We start from the raw sequence: 17318 nt of genomic DNA, 5'->3' as shown, positions 1-17318 counted from the left end.
TTTTAACTTTTTCGCGTACACCAGGACACCACAGACACAGGACAGAAATGGCTGAGCTCCTGCCACAGAACGTGCCGCATAGCGCCTGCCCGCGCCCAAAGAACGTGCCACAGAATCCCCGACTAAACCAAGATCAACACGGCCCGGTCCGTCCGCTTGGCACACACACACCACCTATCTCAGCACTATCACTACACTACACTACACTACACTACGGCTACACATGCATGCCCTCATCTCCTTTTCTTTCTTTCCTCCCTCCCTCCCTGCCTTCCAAGATTGCAACCACATTAAGACACAGCCCGATTAAGACACAACCAGCAACGCAATTAATTAAAGACAGAAAAAGAAGAAGCACAGAACAGGCCCAGCGAAATGCCCATGCCCTAGCGCATACGGCTGGTGTTCTGCGAATGCTGGACCTCGTACGAAAAGACCACAAGACAGCCCAAAACCCTGCGATCTGACCGTGCCATTTCGGGCAATTTTTTCAGTGGCCTTTTATCTCAGATTTCTCAGATCTCTGATACTCAGATTTCATCTTTTCATTTTTTTCTATTTACGTACATAGCTGGCTATTGCAATTTAGTATATATTCTGATACATGGCATGTCTGGATTATCTGCGACACAACTACTTAAAATGAATAATTTAGTTTAAGGTAGAGGGATAGTTTCTTGTTTTTAGCAGGGCGAGGTCGGATTTCTAGTGACAGACGTCAGTCAGGAGAAAACAGAGACGAGCGTTACTAGAAGTTTTCAATCATTTTTGTTGCTAATTGAATTCACTAGGTTTTGGACCAGAGAAAAGAGATAATATAATATTAGTGTGATTTTTTGGTTGATATAGGATCCAAGGTTCGGCTATATTAGAATTAGAGTTAGAATTGGAAATTAGAGCTGTACCAGATTTTTTCCCAGTCTTTTGATCGCGACAAGGCTCCTCTTTTTTTTTTTTTTTGGTTATTATTATCATAAATCTCCGGGTTTGGCATTTTGTGTCTGCAGTACAGAGATATAATAACTATACAAAGAACAAGAGAGTACGCGATACAACATGGCTAAAACTTATACATTTGGGTATGCGACGCTGCTCACGGTTTTGCAGTGCATTGCATTGGCTTTTCTAATTTTGGCGTGTCTTTCTGCCCCCGTTTTCAAGAACATCAGTTTGGCTAAATTGGGAGACATTCACTATGGTGTGTTTGGCTACTGTCAGCAAGGCGAAGGTTGTTCTTCAGCAAAGGCGAATTACCACCCAGAAAACTTGAGTTCTGACGATGGGGACTGGAAGATGAAGCACGATGCGCGGAAATCTTTGGGCAATCTTTTGATTGTGACGCCAGTTGCTGCGGGGCTAACGCTTTTGGCACTTGTGACGAGTTTCCTTTGCCAGTTCAAGCATTTCGATGCCAACACGATTTGGTTCTGCTGCAACTTCTCGTTTTCTGTGCTGGCGTTCATTGCCTCGGCACTCTGTTGCATCAGTACGATTTTGCTCTTCTACCCACATGTCACGTGGACGGCTTATATTCTTATTGGGTCCGCAGTGCTGACTCTTGTTTGTCTACCGCTATGCTTCTTGGCCCGGTCTGAGACGGCTAGCAACGGGCTGGGAGACGGCAGCGATGACGAAGATGGCGAGTATGCGTCTTCTTCTTCAATGAGGGACAAATTGTTCAAGGATGAGCTAAACCAAACAGATTTGACCAATATGGACGATCTGTCATTCCCAGAATACTACAAGGCCCCCAAGATCGTCACCACGACGACTTTGAACTCGAACACTGTTACCGATTCCGATGTCAGCGACTCGTACTTGAATAAGTTCGCTCCCGCTGGTATGGGCGGTGGAGCAGGAGCAGGTGCTGTGGCAGCAGCAGCAGCATCTTCTTCCTCCTCCCTTCCTTACCAGAGAGCAAGCAACAACAACGTGAACAACATCAGTAACTCGCATGCGGCATCGTCTCGTTTCCAATCTGCTGTGCCAAAGCAACCTTTCTCCGTTATCGACAGCAGCACCACAAGTGTGGCTACAAGTTCAGCCGCACCTCGTTTGGCTGCGTCGGGTAGATTGGGACCCGGACAGCAACCATTGGCAACGACCGATAGAATCGCATCAGATGCTCCTTCTTCCGTATACACTGAACAGGAACAGGATGGTAGTAATAATAACATGGGCATGGGCGTGGGCGTCGGCCCTTCGAACGCTGGCCACAGAGCTGCTCCTTTCACTTCGAGCAATGATCGCTACAGAAACGGGTATCCTATGACTCAAAGACAACAGCAACCACAACCACAACCACAACCACAACAACCACAACCACAACAACCACAACAACCGGGTCGTCAGCCAGAGCCAGTGCCATTGCATCACACAGATGAAGATGGCGTGCTACAGGACTTGATCAATGGCGTTCTACCAGAAGACGAAGAGGAATTTTTGAAAAGAAACACTATCGATCCAAGCGATAGACCACCAATGGATGCCTTTGACGAAGACGGCGATGGAATTAACGACGATGACTCTGAATTTACTTCAGTATCACAAAGAGGTATCAACCCAAGATATTATCAAGGAAGAGGTGGAATACCGCCTCAAGGGATGCAGTACTACCCTCCTCCAATGGGCCAACAACCTCAAAGTGCGAACGGCATGATCCATCCACCACTTCCACAACAACAACAACAGCAGCAGCAGCAGCAACCAATGAGTGCCCAATACTACCCACCTATGCCTAACCATGGCGGCGCGGTTCCACCTCCACAACATCAACAGGGTCATTATCAGGATCCTTCAATGGGAATGCCTATGGGAGTATCTCCTCACCTACACCAACAACCAGCACCACCTCATCAACAGCTACAACAACGCAGTTCTTTTTCGGCTGGTCCGTCTGCGTCTGACTTTGTACTACAATCAAATCCAGAATTCACCATTGGATCTGGCCCAGCTTCGCTGCCGGGTGGACAAAGAGCTGGAAATCCTAATTCAGGTCTAGGTTCAAATATGCACTATAAACCAGCTTACAAGAAGAGACTTCCAAGAAAAATGAACATTGCTCCAGCTTCAATGTCAAGAGATAGTCCATATGGGGGATTCTAACCTTTGAAATTTCGTCTCCCATACATACACACCTTACCTATACTTATACTATTAGGAGATTTTTTAACTTTTATAATTGTAACAGATATATAGACTTGTTTCACACTGTGACTACAAACACACTTTAAATCATTCATACATGCATGCGCCGCCCCCCATCCTCATTATTTCATTCAGTATTTAGTTTAACTACTTCCGCTAGATCTACTTACTGTATATTACTTTCTGGATCCAACAAAGGATCCGCATTGACCACATCTGCTTGGTTACCAGATCCACCAGAGTTGCCATTTTTCGGTTGACCTTGATCGGGAGAAGGTGCTGTCTCCTTTATCGTACGGTGATGTGGCTTTAGCATGACTAGCATGAACATCGCAAGCACAAGTAACGATAAGAATAGAATAATTTTACACTTCTGACTACGCTTTTGATAGTGCGTGGCCTTATCCAACTCCCTCTGCGCTTGTTTCAATTCAACAACCGTGTTTTCTAAATTGTAATCAATCCTATCAACAACTGTACCTTGGTCGATGATCAACGATTGCATTTCCCTGAAAATCGTACTCACTTCAAGAACACCTTTCGCTAGCTGAGTTATTTCTTCATCACGTTGTTGCAAGAATTGCTGGTTACTATCATGCATCTTCGCATTTTGTTTTTGAAGCGTTTGCTTTGAATAGCTATCAATCTCGTTTGAGTCACCTTGCTGAACTTCTTCTTCTAGCAATAGTAACGTATCGTCATTCGATTTTGCTGTAGGCAGCGGCTTGAAGTCGTCTTTGTTTAAGAACTTCAAATGGTTATTCTGAAGGACCCTGAACTTCTGAGACTTTTCCTGCACTTTTAAGGCATAGTTTTTCTCAAGATTATCCAAGATTCTCAATTCATCCTTATTTAGTTGCTGTCCATTGGAAAACTGTGTTTCTTTAATCCTGGTGAGCGTCTTGATAACCCCAAAACATTCTTGGAATTTTTTGATCACCTGAAAGCTTATATCCTCAATTTGTTGCTCATCCTGTCTATTATCCTGAAACCCAGGCAACGAATTCTTCTGGTAGAGTTTTGCTAACTGCACTAACAAGCGATCCACTAGGGCCAAAGCTTCGTCGACTTGGAATGTTAAATCAAAGAACCTCGGTGGAAGTCTCCGTGAAAAGTTATCCATGGCAATACCATCTTCATTCCCAATGAACGGTTGATCCTCTAGATCCTTATTCGCAACCGTATATTTGGTGCTGGACAAACGTTGGTGTGGAAAGGTCCTTCTATATGATAGGAACAAATTGGTTCTATCACGGTACATAGTGCAAAATAGTCAAACAACAATTGAAAACCTCTCTGTAAAAACTTGAGGATAACCGTAGGTTGCTCTAAACTAGCTCGAATGGCATATGATAACCCCAGTTTTCAATGGTCGCTATAACATTTTAAGGTTTTATTATTATTGCAAACAGATTTTCATTTTAACCTGTTTAGTTAATCCTTAAAGCTGAAAAAAATAGAAATCTTTAATTATTCAATGTGATGCGATGAGATGAGATGAGATGAGATGAGCGATGAGATGAGCTAGCATAAAACTAAGCACAGGAGATCGATAAGAGACGTTGTTTCGTGGCTAGAGAGGGAAGTGTACAAAAATTATAGAAAGCAAGAATGTCGTTCAACAGAGATGAAGACTCAAAGCTAAAGTTTAAGACTTCTAAGAAGCTTAAAGTGTCTGCTACATTTGAGTCGATGAACTTGAAGCCTGATCTATTGAGAGGGATCTATTCATATGGTTTCGAGTTACCATCGTCGATTCAGTCGAGAGCTATTACACAGATTATATCAGGTAAAGATGTGATTGCACAGGCTCAATCGGGTACTGGTAAGACAGCCACATTTACTATTGGTTTATTACAGGCTATAGATTCTAAGAGCAAAGAGTTACAAGCGTTGGTGCTCTCTCCTACCAGAGAATTAGCAGCTCAGAGTGAATCTGTCATTTCTAACTTGGGTGACTATCTAAATGTGACCGCCCATGCATGCACCGGTGGTAAAACGTTACAGCAGGATATTAAGAAGGTGTCGAAAAACTGTCAGGTTGTGAGTGGTACGCCGGGTCGTGTACTTGATATGATCAAACGACAGCTTTTGAACGTAAGGAACTGTAAGATATTAGTGCTAGATGAAGCCGATGAACTTCTCGGAGAATCGCTAGGTTTCAAGCAGCAGATTTATGATATCTTCACAAAGTTACCAACAACGATCCAAGTCGTGGTTGTTAGTGCTACAATGAGCAAGGATATTCTTGAGGTGACCAAGAAATTCATGAGCGACCCGGTGAAGATCTTGGTGAAGCGTGATGAAATATCGTTGGATGTTATAAAACAGTACTATGTGGATGTGGAGAAAGAGGAGTGGAAATTCGACACTTTATGCGACCTCTACGATTCGTTGACCATCACCCAATGTGTGATATTCTGCAACACCAGGAAGAAGGTAGACTGGCTATCCAAGAAGCTAACGCAAACGAACTTCTCTGTCTCATCTATGCACGGTGACATGAAGCAAGAAGAGCGTGACCACGTTATGAACGACTTTAGAAGCGGCAAGGCAAGAGTGCTAATATCAACAGACGTCTGGGCCCGTGGTATCGACGTTCAACAAATCTCACTCGTTATAAACTATGATATTCCTGATAACTTGGAAAACTACATCCACCGTATAGGTAGATCGGGACGGTTCGGAAGAAAGGGTGTGGCCATAAACTTCATCACTAAGGATGAAAAGTCTAAATTGAAGGAAATCGAGGCACACTACAGAATAAAGATCAAACCTACCCCTGCTAACCTAGAAGAGTTGTCTTAAATGCACTTTACAATTATTATATATATACATACTATCTACCGATTAATCCTCCTGTATCAAGGAATCTAAGAGATTCCGTATCTGAACGTTCCGGTCATGATATCGCCTAGCCAACGAGTCCAAGTCCTTGACATCCCCGTCCTGCGGGCTCAAATCTGCCCTTAGCTCGTCCATGACACGAAGCGAAATGCAATTGTACGGTTTATTCTGGTCGTACGACAAAAGCTGCCACTTCTCACTCAAAAGTTCAACTCCGCTGATCTTGCCGTTCAAATCACTATCTATAATAAACAAATTCTCGTAATTCGAATGATCTTCCTGCTGGATTGGCTCATCATCTTCAAATATATACGATATATTGTTTAAAAACCATGCGTTTTCATTCGTCAAGCTGTCCATTCGCAAGTCATCATTCTGTATAGCATCATTAACATTAGTAACCAAAAGCATAGGGGTATCCATTGTGAATACTCTTCTTTGGGATTGGGGATTGTCAAGTGAAGTAAAATAAAATAAAATACTACAGAATATAGAGGTTCGAAAATTTCTAAACCTTATGCTTTTATTTTAACCTCCTGTTACATGTAGAAAGAAGAACCCTTTATTTTAAGCCATATACACTAACTATTATTTTAACTATTCTTCTATTCCCATGCTGTTTGTTTGCTTGTCCTTTGTAAGAAGAGGAAAAAAAAAATTAAAATTCAGAATTGAACATGATCCAACCGAGGTTCGAACTCGGGATCTTCGCCGTGTAAAGGCGACGTCGTGAACCACTAGACCATTGGACCTGCTTCAATTCGTTGAAGTACTGACAAGATTTTGCCGTTATTATGGTTCAACTTTTCCCAACTCTTCTCCCTAGACACACACATACACACACAAATTGTTCCATAATAATTTTTTTTTTTTTTTGTTACTTCACTACATTTAGCAGTAGAGTTAGTATATGGAAAAAATGAAAAGATGATAAAAATTGCGCGATGATTGAATCAACTCTTATATTTAATGAGTAAGATTGTGTTTAATACCTTGTGTAATCTCATTATAGACATTTTATTTAGTTCTAGATTGAATTTATCATCCGTTAAAACAAACTCTGTACGGAAATTAGATAGCATATTGCTTGAATTTAGGCCAGGTTATTGTTAGAGTACAAACAAAATGTTAGATATCACACAATTTATTGAAGAGAAAGGTGGTAACCCAGATTTGATCAGAAAGTCGCAGGTTGCCCGTGGTGCTAGTGTGGAGATTGTTGACGAAATCATTGCTGATTACAAGGAATGGGTGAAGACTAGATTCCAAGTTGATGAATTGAACAAGCAACAGAACAAGGTCCAGAAGGAAATTGGTTTGAAGTTCAAGAACAAGGAAGATGCTTCTGAGTTGTTGGCCGAAAAGGACAGAATTGTAGCTGAGAAGAAGGTTCTTGCTGAAAAGGAACAAGAACAAGACAAGCAGTTGAGATTTAAGGTGAACCAAGTTGGTAACATTGTGCATCCATCTGTTGTTGTGTCTAACGACGAAGAGAACAACGAATTGGTTCGTACCTGGATGCCAGAAAACGTCAAGGAAGTTGGCCAAGTTGCTACCTGTACTGGTGCTGAAGCTAAGTTGTCTCACCACGAAATCTTGTTGAGACTAGACGGTTACGACCCAGAGCGTGGTGTCAAGATTACCGGTCACAGAGGTTACTTCTTCAGAAACTACGGTGTGTTTTTGAACCAAGCTTTGATCAACTACGGTTTGTCTTTCTTGGCTTCCAAGGGCTACACTCCATTGCAAGCCCCAGTCATGATGAACAAGGATGTCATGGCCAAGACTGCTCAATTGTCGGAATTTGACGAAGAATTGTACAAGGTTTTGGACGGTGACGATGAGAAATACTTGATTGCCACTTCTGAACAACCAATCTCTGCATACCACTCTGGTGAATGGTTCGAAAAGCCACAAGAACAATTGCCAGTTCGTTACGTCGGTTACTCTTCTTGTTTCCGTAGAGAAGCTGGTTCTCACGGTAAGGACGCTTGGGGTGTCTTTAGAGTGCATGCTTTCGAAAAGATCGAACAATTCGTCTTGGCTGAACCTGATAAGTCCTGGGAAGAATTCGACAGAATGATCAGCTTGTCTGAAGAATTCTACCAATCTTTGGGTCTACCTTACCGTGTTGTCGGTATCGTTTCCGGTGAATTAAATAACGCCGCTGCCAAGAAGTACGATCTAGAAGCTTGGTTCCCATACCAAAAGGAATACAAGGAATTGGTTTCCTGTTCCAACTGTACCGACTACCAATCTAGAAACTTGGAAATCAGATGCGGTATCAAGAAGATGGGTGACAGAGAGAAGAAGTACGTCCACTGCTTGAACTCTACCCTATGTGCCACTCAAAGAGCTTTGTGCTGTGTTCTAGAAAACTACCAAACAGAAGACGGTCTAAAGGTCCCAGAAGTCTTGAGAAAGTACATTCCAGGCGAACCAGAATTCTTGCCTTACGTTAAAGAATTGCCAAAGAACTCTACTTCTAACAAGAAGAAGAACTAAGCAAGCTGCACACCCTTCCCGTTAATCAAATTTCTAATTTAATAAAGGAATCCTCTGCTAGCTTTACTACTATAATCAAACCTCAAACAAACAGATCATAAATATACTAGATATCACTAAAAAAATCAAAACGAAATCAACGTAATAGAAATAAACAGCTATTTTTCCTGCTTTTAATTATTGTCATAAAAGACCTCAAAGAATAAAAACAACCAACCTCCAGAAGTTGCAAAGTTTATTTAACGGTTCTAGTTATTTATGTCGTTTCTCTATCCTATATTGTACTTCTACACTTCTACAGACTACAATACAAATTCAATCATAGAAAGATGAAAACCCCGACACGAGCATTCTTTTCTTGTTTCTTCTCTTCGTCTTGTGTTTGTGTCAATGCAAAATGTCTTCCCTTAACATGACGTCAGTCCAGAAACTTTGTTATACTCATCTTCAAATCCTGAGAAAGACTGTTTCTCCTTTCTGACGGTAATTGTTTGAAGCATTTGATCATCGTAATAGTTCTTCAACTGTCTCTCACGGGCAAGTACCAAAATATCTTCACCCGAACGACGCTTATTCTCGTGATTCTCGACAAATTCCAAGAAATCACTAGCATCAATTTCATCACATTTCCTGGCACGCTGTGCCTCAATGCTTTCTTGTTCATTGGTTCTACGCTTCAAGATAGATTTCAGTCTCATTGAATCGCTGTATGGAGTAGATTCCGCCTCAATATTCAAGGATGTTTCTGTATTGACGAGTGCAGATACGGCAATTTTGGCCCTTGTCTGACTACCACCATCATGTGGAATTTTAAGTGTCAATTTATCTGTAGATTCTGAGTAATGACACTTCTTCGAGGCATCGTAAATCACCAAATAAGAGAATTTGTTGAATTTAACCGTATCTCCCTTATCTCCCTTTTCAACCTCCATATTAGCCAAATTACGTTCACGTTCTTGATCGTGTTCTATGCTACCAGTTTGTACAAACCCTTTGGACCTTATCGAGAAATTTTCAGCCATATGATACTCTTCTAAAGATGAAATGGAACGTTCTTCGTTGTCGTCTTCATCGTTATAAAAGTTTGCATCCATAAAAGTTCTCTTCTTACAACATGCTAGTTTTATTAAATCGGCTTCAGTGATAGTTCCACCTTGCAAGTTGTTAGCAATAGAATGCACCTCCATGCCAATTTCCTCTCTGAACGTTGGAATCATTACCTTTTGGGACACTGCGCAATCAGCAGATTCAAGCTGGTTAGATTCCGGACTGTTAGAATTGAATATCTTTGCACCATTCTTCAAACTTCTACCTGATGTTAACAGAGCTAAGCCATCATTCTCTTCTATCAATTGCAGAGATTTGACTTGTTTAGCAGAAGAGCCAGCTCCAGACTGTGTTGGAGCAGTTTCTAAGCCATATATAAGGTCAGGCAAAGCAGAAGAATTCCCAAAATCGTAAACGTACGAATTTCCATTTGCTGACCCCGATGCTAATTTATCTAGATATGGTGCTTTAGAAGAGCTTAATGCAGTGCCCTTATGATCATCGTCTCTATTATTCGAAGGTTTCTTAAAGGCGTCAGATGACATAGAGAGATCCGCGCTTGGTTCAGATTCCACTGGACTAAATGTGACATTGAAATCCCTAATACCTTGCATCCAATTCTTGGATTGCCAAAAATCCATGGATTCAAAGGGTCCCATTTTTCTCACAATTTCATCACGAGTAGAAGGAGGTCTTTTGTCAACGACGGCCTCATTGAACAATCGTTCCAACTCCATGCCATCAGTCTTATACTTATTGTAACAAGAGAAATCCTCCACGGATACGTTTGCGCTGTTACTAACAAATTCGTTATTATCCATTGGATCTGCTGTACCTAGCCAATGCCTGGCAAAGAAAAATCTCATCTTTTTAATAGCTTGTTTCGTTGGTGACAAACCGGAAAACTGGTCTGGTGTGGGCGGAGTTTCGTCTCCCAATGGCTGGTTTTCTGACAAGGCTGTTGACACCCCACCACCCAAAGTGCTGAAAAGTCTCTTAATCTTGGCTCTTTTTGTGCCACTGGAAATAGCAGGACTGTCATTTAGTTCAATAGAAGTCAGTAAAGAAGTTGCCATGATTTTATACTTGTACTGAGTTATGCAGGCGAAAGTATTGGTTTTGTAGTAGTAGTTCTGTAGTAGTAGTTTTGTAGTTGTTGTAAATTAAATATAGCAACGGCTTTAAGATAATAGTAACTTAACTTAAAACAAAATAAAAATTATAGCAAACAGTGTGACGATGTATTATGCGAAAGCCCTAATAATTTCTTAAAGTCCAAGTGTCCTCTATCTAACACAACTTTACAAACTGCTAAGATGGTTTAACAAAGAATCAACAAACCAACCGAAGTTAAGCCTTCTTAAATCTAAATGAAAATTTAATGACACAAATTATCCAATTTAATACGAGATATATCTCCAGGAGCATGCTCCAGACATATATTTATATATCCCAAACTATTGACTGCAAAATAAAACGCACACATACTTGTCTTAGTGTCCATTTCTGAGGTTGTGCAAAATTTGTGCTTTTGCGTCGCGCGACAGTTTCATACATGGCACGAAAAAGAGAGAGGGTGTGTCTGTGTAGTACTACTAGTAGTAGTATGACACAAAACAAAACAAACAAAAAAAAAAGAACCAAGAAAATCAGCAGTGGTCATAAGGATCTAAGAAACTCTGGACTTGAGTGCCATCTCATTCTGGAATCTCTAGGACAAGTTTACCTGTTGTCTTTCTCCCTTCTAGTTCTTCAGTTGCCTGCCTGTAGTCTTTCAAAGGATACACTTTAAACACTTTAATCTTCAATTCTCCAGAGTCAATCAATCTAACGAGTTCGCTAGAGTAGTGCTCCCATTCATCATCTGCCGTAATATAGCCGAAAACCTGTGGTCTCACAAGCTTTATATTTTTAGGGACCAATTTGTTAAGAGGAACAGGAGGAACAGGACCTGAAGCGTTACCGTATGACACAAAAGTACCCTTTCTCTTTAAAGCCTGGAGAGTGGTTTCGAAAGTGTCCTTACCAACTGAATCAAAGGCAGCTTCAACCCCTTGTCCATTGGTAATTTCATTCACCCTTTCGACTATATCTTCCTTGGAAGAATTGATTAGAAATTCGGCACCGTATTCCTTAGCCAATTGCAATTTTTCATCAGTAGAAGCCACAGCAATAGTGCGTGCACCTCTCTTCTTCAACAATTGGTCCAAAATCAATCCAACACCACCTGCTGCAGCATACACAAGGATGTAATCTCCTTTCTTGACACTGTATGCTTCGTCGATGAAAGTTAGAGCAGTTAGACCCTGGACTAGCGATGCTGCTGTAGTGATTAATTTCTCCTTGGAGATATCTTGAGGTAATTTAATAATCTTCCCATTGCTTGGATACTTGGTATACTGAGCAAAAGTGCCAGGGGACAGATATGCAACTTTGTCTCCAATCTCAAACTTGTCTCCGCTCTTTTCACCTTTGGCAACGACTGTACCTACTGCTTCTCTTCCCAAAACATACGGCTTTTCGGATGGATATATACCTTTACGGAAATAAGCCTCGATGAAATTGACACCTGCGTAGGAATTCTTGATCAACAACTCGTTCTCACTGATCTTTGGAACTGGGAAATCTTCCTCGTAGCGGATAACTTCTGGACCACCAGTTTCCCTGATTAGAACGACTTTTTGAACACTTGGGATAGCACTACTAGACATGGTTCTTAGACTTAGACGATTAGCTAGACGAGCTAGAGATGCCATTTAGAACTCATAAAGGAATACAAACAAACCCTTTACCAACAGCTGTGCACACAAGCTAATATCTTTTTTTCTTTCTTGTTCAGTTGTTGTAGTCATGGATAAATCTACAAGTCTGTACCCTTTATATAATTATGTGATGAGATGAGCAAATGTAAGACTACGATCCGAAAAGTAAAGGCCTCAATTGTGGTCAAGACAAGCCAATTGGAGTCAAGGGAGGTCTATAGAAGCCATTGCCAAGCCATTGCCAAACTATGCCCTCCGGATCTCTTGTCATTCGGATCTATTTCCTCCAATTTAATGGTTGTATTTGCAAACAGTACAGTACCATTAGTAATCTGAGACAATAGGGGAGTATGTTCCCAAGTAAAGATTTTTAAGAGGTAAACTCGTAAGGAAACCCCAGCAAGACAGATCGTCGTGTCATCGACAGGATGACAGGTCGAGAGGTGCTAACAGTGTGTATTGTATATACACAATTTGATCATCTTCTCTCTTGTTCAAAATGTGATCACGTGCTTCAAAATAGAGATCCATAATACATACATACATGAATACACAACGCAGACATATATCTATGTGGGGGTGTGGGGCGTGGTTATGGGTGCGATTGACACGGTATTAATGTGATGTAAAAGCTAACAAAACCACATGGCCCTCCCACTAGCCTTATGCTGGCCAAATCAAATGGTCTGACATATTTATCTCCCGTTCCCTCAGTCTTAAACATACATACTGGGTGTCCATGTAAAAAGGTGTCGCAACTTATTACGCTTGGAGAAACCAAAAGAAAAGGAAAATCCAGGTGTCTTTTGGATAAGGGTGCGATGTGCCAAAGATAAACAAACCTAAAAAGACCCAAGTGATATGCCGCACATCACATCGTGCTCTCGCGTATCTAGAGGACCGAGCGGGCCCACTATATACGATACTTGCTTACACAATCATATGTGATCCCGTAGATACTGATATATAAAGGGCAAGCCCGCCTGATGACAACGTCAGTTTAAACCACAAACTATAATGTGTAGATAGACACAGTAGAGCATTTCCAGCCCCACTTTCAGCATATAAGTAATACTTGGAGAAAAAATATGATCAAATTTACTAGAGCCTTCAGAACTTTCGCACCAGTATCGTCGAAGTCTGTTTCTAACCGAATCATCATCCCGCCAGTTACACAGGTTAACTATGGACAGCCCAGCCTTAAGGCGTTGCAAAGCGAATACAAGCAACTACCGGATAACTCCAATTTTATAGAGAAGTACTATAACGAGCTTCAAACGTTCCGCGATGAGTTTCTAGTGCCTCATTTGAACAAACAGTACACGGATTTCGAAGAGAATCCCGATGACTTGGTGTTTGAGATTGAAAAGTACATTGAGTGTCAGGTAATTCCCAAACACTCCGTCTACACACAGAAATCGGACCTGATGGCGCACGGAGAACAGTTGCCAATGGTGTATTGTGACACTGTGGGGGACAAGATGATTATCGAGAGGTTTTTAGACTTCTGTAGAGGTGTCAGACACACACTACGCTTGAACGGGGGACACAGTGTGATCTTTGATATTATGTTGCAGAGCAACTCTGTGTTTGAGGATTTCGAGCGTAGAAGGGCATCCTCGTAGACCTGACCAGCTACAAGCAAGCAAAGGCTGTGTCTGTCCCGCATTCTCTTATAGATATTCTAATGTAGGTAGATGAGTAACTTAGCTAAGTTGTTGTTTTATGTATGTAATGCTCAAAATATAACGGTTGCAATGGATTACATAATGCGCAATGTACTATACAAAAAAACATCATTGGCCACGTGATACTGTTTTACAATCACACATCGCACGGACTGTTTATTTTTGAAACACCCATACACCTGAAACACAAAACAAAGGGAAGGTACTTTTTTGGAAGCTTTTATAAGTATTTCCAAATGAAGGAATGAAATTTTCCATTTTTTCCAATTTTTTCTTCCTCTTCCTCGCCTTCCTGGCCTGGCTGGGGCTGTTCGTGGAGACCTACCTAGGCTGACCTGCCGCTGGCAACAGTTCCCTCCTCCTGGGAGAGCGACCGTAGCACCAACCTTCCTCCAGTCAGTTCGCTCGCCCAGGCCAGCCTGGGCCAGTCTTTGCTTCTCCTCCCCGCCTAGTAACACTACACCACCCTAGCGCTAGCCTTACCTTCGGCAGGGATTCTCTGGTCCAGCGTCCCCTTTGGCTCAGCTCCCAGCCTAGGACTCTTACCACACCAGCCCAGGATCCGGTCCAGAATTCCTTCCCAACAACCCTGGCAGGAAATCGTGAAACTATTCCATCCAAGGCTTTAGTCGTTTTGATGGTTTAACATACCTGGTTTAATTGAAGAATAGGTGTTTGACGTACTCATAAGTGCATATTATAACAGTTTTTGGCTTATTTGTGTTAGCTGGATCCGAAGAGCAAGAAACCAAGAGCAAGATGTCCACTGAATTGACTGTTCAATCTGAAAGAGCTTTCCAAAAGGTATGAATAACACATATATCAAAGCGTAATGACCATATATCACAACTAGAGAAGACCATAGACGAGCCAACGGAGGAAATCAACATGAGAGCACAACATCTAGTTGAATGAGTATTTTAGTGGTAAGAAACACCCTGGTGTCAAAACTTATTGGAAGACTATGGTAGACAAACTACATTATTTAATGAACCATGGCAAGACATACAAAAAGAGTTTATTTATCAACATCGCACCAGCAACAGCAGAAGTAGCGAATAATAATAATGATAGCAGTAACAATAAACAACAAACGGCTAAGACAAGTACCATTTCCGATCTGTTGTGATATATCCACTACGCTACGCTACGTAGGACTCGTGACCTGCGCCCTCAATGATTCAATGTACTAACAAATTTTATTTTCTATTCTATTACAGCAACCTCACATCTTCACCAACCCAAAGGCCAAGGCCAACAGAAAGACCAAGAGATGGTATAAGAACGTTGGTTTAGGTTTCAAGACCCCAAAGACCGCTATTGAAGGTTCTTACGTTGACAAGAAGTGTCCATTTGTCGGTTTGGTTTCCATCCGTGGTAAGATCTTGACTGGTACCGTTGTTTCCACCAGAATGCACCGTACCATCGTCATCAGAAGAGACTACTTGCACTACGTTCCAAAGTACAACAGATACGAAAAGAGACACAAGAACGTCCCAGTCCACGTCTCCCCAGCTTTCCGTGTCCAAGTTGGTGACATTGTTACCGTTGGTCAATGTAGACCAATCTCCAAGACTGTTAGATTCAACGTCTTGAAGGTTGCTTCTGCTCCCGGTAAGGCCAACAAGCAATTCAGCAAGTTCTAAGCAGAGAAGTGTGTGTTTTTATTATATTTGATATCGTTATAAAAAATTTAATATCATAGTCAAACCTATAAAACCCTTTCTCATCATCATCAAGATCAACTCAAACCATACTTTTATCGATTAGGTTTCGCAGTTCGAATGTGTCTTCGCGCGTGTTCTCTTACCGACCGCCGCCGTTGACAGTATTTACATTTACTTAGCTTTGATGTCACATACAAACTCCAGGTGTGATTCTTAATCGTTATAATTTTTGTATAATGTTTTAAAACACTATTCTATTACCTGTGTGGGGCGTATGATTGTTCCGTGTGCTTTGTTGACTTTAAGATTGAATAAATAAGTGAATAAATAAGTAATAAATATATATATATATATATATATGGGACTCAAGTGAAAAGGCTCTTATAAGTCCCTTGGATAGTGTTTCCGAGTGAACTTGCTCAATTCCTGCGCCTTCGCAGCGTCCAACTCCTTGGAATACCCATCGAGGACCCCGTTGACGTTCACCGGTGGCTGATCCTGCTGGAACTTCATCTTGCACTGCATACTGCTGATCTCGATCTCAATCCCCACCACCTCCTTCATCATCCGTTCCAAATACGATGGCTCTGCCTCGCTAACTTTCCACCGGTTCGCCTCATCAGGACGCTTCTCCTCCTCTTGGTCCGTAATCGCATTCAACATCTCCAGCAACCAGGCTGGATCATCCCGAATAATTCTTGCCCGCCCATACACATGTACACACCCAAAATCCCACGTAGGAACAAACTTGTGAGTCTTCTTCTTCAATGGATAATACTCCGGTGACACATAAGAGTCCACGCTTTGAAACACAACAAGACAATTGGGAGACTGTTCGAGCAATTCTACATGCTGATTACGTCTCGCAAGATGGGCTATCAACTTCCCAGGCCCCGTCCCAGAATTCCCGGCAACATAGCAGAACGGAACATGCGTAGCACACATCTCCGAATCAATGGCATCATCCTCTTTCCCAGACTTGAAATAATCCAGCAAGCGGGATTTTCCGCCATTGTAGCTGAACATTGTACCCAATGGGTACTCGCGAATAAGCTCGACCTGCTGGTCTAATTCTGTCACTTCCAGGTGCGATGGGATGTACATGCAGAATTTATGGGGTGTCCTTCGTTTCTATTTAGGATCTACATAAAACCACCTTCCCCCACATTCATCACCATATACTACTACTTCTACACAACTCTTACAAGCTCACCTCATTTTATATAGCTACAGACAGCCACAGCTAAATGACTCACACTAAACCCGGTTTGTCACTTAATCGAGGTACTTTATCTAAGATCTACAAACCTTACTACAACCTAAACCTTTAAGCTTTAAAAAAAAAAAAAAAAAAAAGTGTTGATGTTTTTAGTAATCATCACCAATGGAGAACAATGGGACAGCTAGCGAGCATTCATTACAAATACAATCCAGGAACAGCCGTCGTAAAAAGGCACAAGTGCCTCAAACTGTTCTTTTTACAGGTACACAGGTACATACGTCGTAGAAGTATATATACATGTAGGTATTTATATATACGTATATATAGATAGGTAAAACAGTGCCTTTCGAGCACATATGCACACCTGGTTTTTTTGGTTCGAATACACCCAGTTCAGTCCCTATGTGTAAAGTGTAGGATCCCAAGTGTAGGA

General features: G+C 41.6%; 10 protein-coding genes and 1 non-coding gene across 11 annotated transcripts; 5 read left to right on the top strand and 6 right to left on the bottom strand.

Moving 5' to 3' along the window:
- Positions 1-47: 47 nt before the first annotated feature.
- On the top strand, positions 48-467 carry KLMA_10529 (uncharacterized protein; the record flags this gene model as incomplete). The annotated part of the gene is made up of 1 exon (XM_022822197.1): positions 48-467. The coding sequence occupies one exon, from the start codon at positions 48-50 to the stop codon at positions 465-467; it is 420 nt and encodes a 139-aa protein (XP_022674042.1).
- A 589-nt stretch (positions 468-1056) lies between these two features.
- Positions 1057-3105, top strand: TOS7 (Tos7p; the record flags this gene model as incomplete). The annotated part of the gene is made up of 1 exon (XM_022822196.1): positions 1057-3105. One exon carries the CDS (start codon positions 1057-1059, stop codon positions 3103-3105), a length of 2049 nt encoding a protein of 682 aa, XP_022674041.1.
- A 208-nt stretch (positions 3106-3313) lies between these two features.
- TLG2 (t-SNARE syntaxin TLG2) lies at positions 3314-4408 on the bottom strand (the record flags this gene model as incomplete). Its single annotated transcript, XM_022822195.1, has 1 exon — positions 3314-4408. The coding sequence occupies one exon, from the start codon at positions 4406-4408 to the stop codon at positions 3314-3316; it is 1095 nt and encodes a 364-aa protein (XP_022674040.1).
- Positions 4409-4758: 350 nt separating this feature from the next.
- FAL1 (ATP-dependent RNA helicase FAL1) lies at positions 4759-5955 on the top strand (the record flags this gene model as incomplete). Its single annotated transcript, XM_022822194.1, has 1 exon — positions 4759-5955. One exon carries the CDS (start codon positions 4759-4761, stop codon positions 5953-5955), a length of 1197 nt encoding a protein of 398 aa, XP_022674039.1.
- A 42-nt stretch (positions 5956-5997) lies between these two features.
- ATG31 (Atg31p) lies at positions 5998-6417 on the bottom strand (the record flags this gene model as incomplete). The annotated part of the gene is made up of 1 exon (XM_022822191.1): positions 5998-6417. The coding sequence occupies one exon, from the start codon at positions 6415-6417 to the stop codon at positions 5998-6000; it is 420 nt and encodes a 139-aa protein (XP_022674038.1).
- A 255-nt stretch (positions 6418-6672) lies between these two features.
- Positions 6673-6746, bottom strand: KLMA_R118. The gene has a single exon. It is a non-coding gene; the product is annotated as a tRNA-Val (tRNA).
- A 373-nt stretch (positions 6747-7119) lies between these two features.
- Positions 7120-8499, top strand: SES1 (serine--tRNA ligase SES1; the record flags this gene model as incomplete). The annotated part of the gene is made up of 1 exon (XM_022822190.1): positions 7120-8499. One exon carries the CDS (start codon positions 7120-7122, stop codon positions 8497-8499), a length of 1380 nt encoding a protein of 459 aa, XP_022674037.1.
- A 407-nt stretch (positions 8500-8906) lies between these two features.
- On the bottom strand, positions 8907-10622 carry GIP1 (protein phosphatase regulator GIP1; the record flags this gene model as incomplete). The annotated part of the gene is made up of 1 exon (XM_022822189.1): positions 8907-10622. The coding sequence occupies one exon, from the start codon at positions 10620-10622 to the stop codon at positions 8907-8909; it is 1716 nt and encodes a 571-aa protein (XP_022674036.1).
- Positions 10623-11243: 621 nt separating this feature from the next.
- On the bottom strand, positions 11244-12302 carry ZTA1 (NADPH:quinone reductase; the record flags this gene model as incomplete). Its single annotated transcript, XM_022822188.1, has 1 exon — positions 11244-12302. The coding sequence occupies one exon, from the start codon at positions 12300-12302 to the stop codon at positions 11244-11246; it is 1059 nt and encodes a 352-aa protein (XP_022674035.1).
- A 1094-nt stretch (positions 12303-13396) lies between these two features.
- On the top strand, positions 13397-13933 carry FMP23 (Fmp23p; the record flags this gene model as incomplete). The annotated part of the gene is made up of 1 exon (XM_022822187.1): positions 13397-13933. The coding sequence occupies one exon, from the start codon at positions 13397-13399 to the stop codon at positions 13931-13933; it is 537 nt and encodes a 178-aa protein (XP_022674034.1).
- Positions 13934-16044: 2111 nt separating this feature from the next.
- KLMA_10520 (uncharacterized protein) lies at positions 16045-16767 on the bottom strand (the record flags this gene model as incomplete). Its single annotated transcript, XM_022822184.1, has 1 exon — positions 16045-16767. One exon carries the CDS (start codon positions 16765-16767, stop codon positions 16045-16047), a length of 723 nt encoding a protein of 240 aa, XP_022674033.1.
- Positions 16768-17318: the final 551 nt, after the last annotated feature.

Source organism: Kluyveromyces marxianus, chromosome 1 (genome assembly GCF_001417885.1).
Source record: "Kluyveromyces marxianus DMKU3-1042 DNA, complete genome, chromosome 1".
Classification (NCBI taxonomy): Eukaryota; Fungi; Ascomycota; class Saccharomycetes; order Saccharomycetales; family Saccharomycetaceae; genus Kluyveromyces; species Kluyveromyces marxianus.
This window is presented reverse-complemented; position numbering and strand designations above follow the sequence as displayed.